The sequence below is a fragment of the Coturnix japonica genome, chromosome 3 (genome assembly GCF_001577835.2).
Source record: "Coturnix japonica isolate 7356 chromosome 3, Coturnix japonica 2.1, whole genome shotgun sequence".
Classification (NCBI taxonomy): Eukaryota; Metazoa; Chordata; class Aves; order Galliformes; family Phasianidae; genus Coturnix; species Coturnix japonica.
The window spans coordinates 1,582,504-1,588,945 of NC_029518.1; the positions used below are offsets into that span (position 1 = coordinate 1,582,504).

Below are 6,442 nucleotides of genomic sequence, written 5' to 3' on the forward strand. Positions count from 1 at the left end.
TTACAGACCAGAACAAGAAGCAAACTGACAACACCCAGAGGGTCACTGGAGCATCACTGTCCCATTTCCCACCCTTCTCTGTGCAGGATGGCAAAAGAGCCACCAGTTACAGCAGCTGTATTAGGATACACCAGGGACAGCCACCACCACAGTCACCTTTGTCCCAGCTGTCATCGTTGCTCTGACTCCTTTTGCCATTTTCATTCACATGCCTACACTGCTTATCTGCTCCAGGTCAGCTCTGCAGCAGGCCACCTGCTCGCATTGTCCTGCTATCACTTCTTAGCGTGGTCAGTCAAGAATCATAAGACTCAGCTGTAAGGGAGGTAGGGTATGGATATGAAATACAGTGTTGCCAATAGGTGACTGGATGGGTCCGTGGATCTTCTCTATGGGGTGAAAAGGACATAAGCTTGGATTTCTGCATACAGACTTTTTTCTTCTTTAGAAAGACTTTCTACCCTCGTCGTCACATCGGTTTACACAGATGCACCACTGAGTCTCTCAGTTGAAAGAGCAAAGCTTCAAAGCAAAAAAAAAAAAAAAAAAAACATTTAGTTTGGCTCTCTGCTGAGCACAACCCTGCCCACCGGGCTGGCACACCGCAGATGCCTTACACTCCTAACACTGCCACCTCCAAAGCCATCCATCTCCCCACACCCCCGACTGAGTCGCAGGAACCGACCCCGGGGGACAGAGCGCTGCAGCCGGCAAGCGGCGAGGGAGGAGCAGGAAGGAAGTGGTGGGGAGGGGGGGTGTCCCCCGCGGCAGCGTGCAACACCGCCGGCTCTGTCATCATCCTCGCAGGGCAGGAGGCGGCCCTACCTGACGAGGTCGAGGAAGGAGTCCACCGTCTTCTTGCTGGTGGCCGGCACCGAGCCCGGCAGCCCCAGGCCGGGCGCGTTGAGGGCGGAGGCGCCGGCTCCGGGTCGGATGATGAAGCCGAGAGCGACGGCGAGGCCGGAGGCCAGAAGCGTGGTGCCTAGGAAGTAGGCGACGGCGATGCCGCCCAGGCGGCCGAGCGAGCGCGTGTCCAGGCTGGCGGCCCCGGACACCAGGCTGCAGACCACCAGCGGCAGGATGACCATGCGCAGCATGCGCAGCAGCAGCTCCCCGGGGAAGGCCAGGTAGGCCACCTGCGCCGGGCCGAGCTCCGCGCCGCGCACCGCGGCCCCCAGCGCCACGCCGGCCACCACCCCAGACACGGTGAGCAGCACCAGCGCGTTGCGCCGCAGGAAGCCCCGGCAGCCCCGCAGCCGCCCTCCGCCGCTCGCCGCCGCGCCCTCGGCGTGTCCGTTGCCCGCCTTCTCCCCGCCGTCCCCCTTCTCCACGCTGTCCGCCGTCTCCATGCTGCCGGCCGCTTCCTCGTGTGCGTCCCGCTAGCCGCCCACCCCCTACTGCCCGGCCCCACCTGCCCGCTCGCAGCCAGGCCCGGCCTCCGAGGGCGGCGCTCGGGCGGGGGGCGGTGCGGTGAGGCGGGGGGCGGGAGGAGCTCGATGGGGGCTCATTAGTGTCGCATGTCCCCTCGGTGTGCCAGGGCTCACGCTGGTCGCTCTGTCTCTACCCGCAGCGTGGACGTTGTTTCAGTGAATTTCCCCAACACCAGCAAAGCGCAGCCGAGCAGAAAACACGCTGTGAAAATAACCGGCCGCTCATCTGCTTTTCGAGTAGACCGGACTAATTAAACAGGCTGACAGAGCCGTAATCCCTATTTAATGAGAGTCTTTTCTGCTTTTCAGCCTCGCGGATAGACCTGAAGATCCTTATTGGGATCTGTCATCACAACCGAGTCCAGCACCGCACCAAACCCTGTGTGACTTACCCAAAAGACCATTGAAAATCGTCTTTGTGTGCCCTGCTCCTTGCTGCTTTGTAAAGCCCGGTGGAAAAAAAGCAACATGGTGCTGCTCTTTGCCTTCAGCTGAGGCAAAAAGAATGTTCTGTTGGCTTTCATAATGCCCACGATTAATAATATTCACTGATTATCTGAATAATACTCATTTTTATTATCAAACTGAAAAGCTGGAGGAGAAATTCGCAGAAGTGTAAGCAGGAAGAACATATGAAATGGGAAAACCCATCTGTTGTAGCACACGGTAAGAGACAAGTACAAGAGTTAAGAGGGCCTTTTCTATGTTGTGAATCCATAGCAGGATGCTGCTCTCCTACAGGGGAGTTTTGTGATCTTGTGGTGTTGGCTCTGCTCAGAGCAGTGCTGGGAGAACCTACAGACAACATGTAAGAGCATGTACTCACCCCAAAATCTTAGATTCTCTATGTTTTTTAACCTATCCTATGGCTAGTTGGTCACAGGCAACCTTTTGGGAAGAACAACTCACCCTAGAGATGCATGTGTTAATCTTCCTGCTCATGACATGATGAGAGTTCAGGTTATCAGTAGCTTCTCTTTTTTTTCCTCTTCATTTTCTTTCTGAACAATTGTGCTGCTTCTCTTCACATTTCTTCAGGTGACAAGACTTTCGCCAGGCAGAAAACAAGACAGCATTTGATCCTCCCAACATATGAACCAACATCATCCCTCCCCACAAGGAAAAACAAACCAAAGAAGTTCCAGGCAGAACTAACAGCATTTCTGCTTTCTTGTGAGAGTTCATGGATGGCTGCAGCGATTTATTCAGTAGTTAAGTGCTGACCGATCTGATTTGTCATGTTTTCATTTCAGCACTTGTAGGTATTGGTAGCTTTCCAGTGAATGAGTTTGCATGGGTCCAGTGTCCACCCTCCCTGGTGCTTCTAAGTTAGGATTTCTGACTTCCCATATTGGGACTAGGAGAATTTTTTTGGCCTTGGAAAGCTTTCACCTGCACCAGGCCAGAGCCCTTCCTCCTGTAAGCATCAGAGGGATCGTAAGTAGGCAAAAACAAATAGGCAAACAAGCAGTTCATTCTAAGCAAAACCAAATTTCCTTTGCTATGAGTGAGGAGAGCCAACATAGTTTTCAACACTGGCCCAGGAGTGAAGTCCTGCTGTTCTTTAGTCAGTTTCTGCCTGATAACATTTTTTGATGATGATTATTTCAAATCCCAGCCTCACTAGAGGGAACAAACAAAAACCCAGCGGCTGCAGGAGAATCAACTCCTCCTCTTCCATTTTTTAGCTCCAAGCAAGCAGGGAACAGGATTTATTTTGAACCCTTTCCCTCAAAAATAAATAAATAAATAAACAAATAAATAAATAAAATCCTCCCTTGATAAGGAAGTTGGTACAGAAACTCCCTGATAAAAGATTTCCAGTTCCTTTTTCTTCCTTCTCATCCACTCCCAGTATTAATGTTCCCCACAGTCTCGCTGCACATCAGTGGGATGGACATTTAGGATGGGATTTATGTGATCTAGAAGTTCAATTCCTACACCAGGCAAATCTTGCTTTTTCCACTGTTAACTGTCCCTTCTGAAAGAGGCAGATGAGATACAGTTTCCATGGAGGTATCTGAGTACAGACAAGTCCTAGAAGATGAGCTTAGGATTCCTCCTTAGGATATTTTTTGCCAGCCCCTCACAACTGACATCAATACTGTAGACTTTTTTTTCTCCCCTCTGTACATTCATCCCTCCTTACACACCCAACATGAGCTTTTTCCATGGATTTACTATATATTATCTATCTGTCTTGCATATGTTAGGTGTTATCACGTGCTACCACAAAGCACGCACATACTGCACCACAAGTAACAGATCCTTTTGAGAGAGCAAAGTACACAGAGTGAAGAAGTGGTTACTAGACCCTTAGGGCTTCATGTCCTTTGATGGTGACAGAAGGCCTGGTGGATATACTTCTTCCATCTCATAGAGTTACATCAATATATTCCAAATCGTTTGCAGAAAAAATCTTCAGTGGCATTGGTTTTAGAGGGTGGAGAAGCCTGTAAGAAACTGAGGAGAAAGCTTCATGGAGGAGAAACTTCTCCATACCTGAGGAAGGCTGATAGAAAGTCTGAAAGAATTTTCTTTGCTAGAAGAGGAAGCAAATGAAAGATGAGGAAGAGTTGTTTGCAGCATCTTGAGCCTTGTGGTTGCTACATGCCTCCTTGGCACCCCACGGCCACCCTTGGGCCATGTTTCCTACAATGCAGTGTGCCAGCTGTGTGCAAAGAACACTAATCCACTAATCGTGCCACCTCCGCTTCCTTCTTTTCTCCTGCAGGCAGGTATCTCCCTCCGTGTATGGCCAGCAAGATTGTTGGCAGCCCTCAGATCTTTCCTGGGTAGGAGAAATCTTTAGCTGCACAGATGTGGCTGCTGTTTAACCTCTGCCCTTCTGGGACCTAACAGAAACATGTCTCCATGGGATTAGAACTGTGTCATCAGTTCAGTCCCTGAGACTGCTTTGATTTGAAGTAGTTTGAAGACCAATGCCTCGAAGTCATGGTGGGCGGAGGAAGGAGGGAGATGAAAGGGAAGAGGGCAGGAAGGAGTTGCTGGTATATTTTTGTTTTTTGATTGAAGCTTGAATATAGGTGCCCTGAAACATCCCAGCTGAGATGTTCTGGGCAGTTCGCAGTGTCCCAAGGGGCCATGTAACAGAGCAGCCTTTTTCTTAGAAGCACGCATTAAAAGCATGTGGGAGAGAGTATGTTGTCCACGAGTCCTCAGTAGAGCTGTTACGGCTGGCTGAGGCAGGAAGGCCTTGAGCACTGCCTTGATATGCAGACTTCAGCTTGGCAAGAAGACATTGTTGAGCCAGGGCTGCTGAGCAATTTATAGTCCACCTCTTGGTTATGCCAGGTCCTGAGACTGCTCCTCAGATCCCTCTGCACATAGGTTAGGTTGCTGCCTACCAACTGAGATAACCCAGTCCCAGATGTAAGCCTATCCATCACATACGGATTCACTGTCTTCCCAGGCTGGGTAAGATCTCAGACCTGATAGAAAATATTCTGTGTGGGAAAAGAAACAGGCTTTTGTGAGTCCATCTTCCAATAGCGGGGGCAGGCAGAGAATTGTGCACACACTGCTTACTTGCCTAAACTCCAACAAAGCATAAACTCTGCAGATAGGGGTGGTTGAGCTAGGGTAAATATTTAACTTTATTTTCCAAAGGCACATGCAGCTTTACCAACAAGAAGATGAAAAGTATAGAATAGCACCCTCACATGTACATGACCTTGTTTATTACAAGACTTCTTTTGAATGGTCTGGAAATAAAGAAGTATTGAACCAGGAGTAAACTTAATACTGGGTGTGCTGCTCACTTTTTCAATATCAGAACGGTGTGGAGGCCAAGTATGATGTCACACAGTGTATGAACATGAAGAGAAGCAAATCTATACATGCTGAAAAAGAAAGGCCTCAACTCATCATAACAGCTGTAGGGTCTCCATTAGGCTGTTCCTTAAGGAGAAGAGCGGGAAGAAAAAGAGAAGAATAAGTGCAGATGTGCAGGCCTTGGCCTTGTGGTATCCTGTCATAGCAGGAGACATTGCCTCCAGCTGATGGGGAAAAGCAGGGTCGGGATTTTCAAAACAAGTGGGGCTGATCTGTAAACAAACTGGCTGACTTCCTCTCAGGGGGAAGATTTGCTACCAGAGAAGAAAGGGAAAAGAACAGCAGTATGCATTCAGCAAGTGGAAACACAACTGAATGAAGAACGTGTGAGCGGTGAAAGCAGAAGTGCTGCTGCTCCTTCCTGCAATGGCTGGTAGGAGGCTGCTATTGGGCAGCTGAGGCTTTGCCCAGCGTGTAGCATTAAGGCACAAGCAGAGCATGCCTTGGTTTACATTAGCTGCAAGGAATATGTTATAAAAAGCTGCATTACAGGAAGAAAAAGGCATGAGTAATTGCTGAACATGATTCAGTGACTCGAAGAAGTACATGGAATATCTATTCTTACGCATTTTCTCCCTGACTCTGGCATGACAGTGAATCCTGTATTCCTGATTATGGGTGGCAGTGCACTGGGATGATGGTGAGGAGGAGCGGTGCTGCTGGCATGAGGGACTGGGCACTATGCAGCTGCCTTTGTCCACTGCAGAACATCTCCCATTGCACCCAGCTTGCTACCACATTAAGGGGTTGCGTGAGCAAGAGCAAGGTTCAGACAGGTCTTTGAGAGGCAATGTAGCTTTAGAGATGCCTGGGCCTATGCAAAATATCCTAAGAACAGTCAAACTGGAAAAGTAGAATGCAAAAGCAAGGCAAGACCGTGTTGTATCTTCTGAGAACAGTTTCCAAGCATCCAGCAACCTGCAGCTTGTGTGTTTTCCATGGCAGATGTGGAACCCTTTGGATTTAAAAGCCTTCCATGCATTTTTCTCCTATGAATTCATCCACCAGGGTTTATTTGATCCCCAGGTTGCCTCTTTTCCAGACTGAAGAGCCACGCAAAGATCTCTATATGCTTTTGTCACCCTGTGCACCTTCTCTGCTCTCCTGTACTCTGTGAGAGTAGCACACAAGAGCTCAGCATAGATTTATGATTGGTG

General features: G+C 49.3%; 1 protein-coding gene and 1 long non-coding RNA gene across 2 annotated transcripts in view; one reads left to right on the forward strand and one right to left on the reverse strand.

Annotated features, from left to right (window-relative positions):
- SLC1A4 (solute carrier family 1 member 4) overlaps positions 1–1,404 on the reverse strand; it is a 27,179-nt gene extending 25,775 nt beyond the window's left edge. The window contains exon 1 of the mRNA XM_015856532.2: positions 826–1,404. Coding sequence (XP_015712018.1) covers positions 826–1,349 — 524 coding nt within the window. The 5' untranslated portion in view covers positions 1,350–1,404. The remainder of the gene's footprint in view (positions 1–825) is intronic.
- Positions 1,093–5,193, forward strand: LOC107310678. Its single transcript, XR_001553676.1, has 3 exons — positions 1,093–1,206; positions 1,740–2,096; positions 2,469–5,193. It is a non-coding gene; the product is annotated as an uncharacterized LOC107310678 (long non-coding RNA).
- Positions 5,194–6,442: the final 1,249 nt, after the last annotated feature.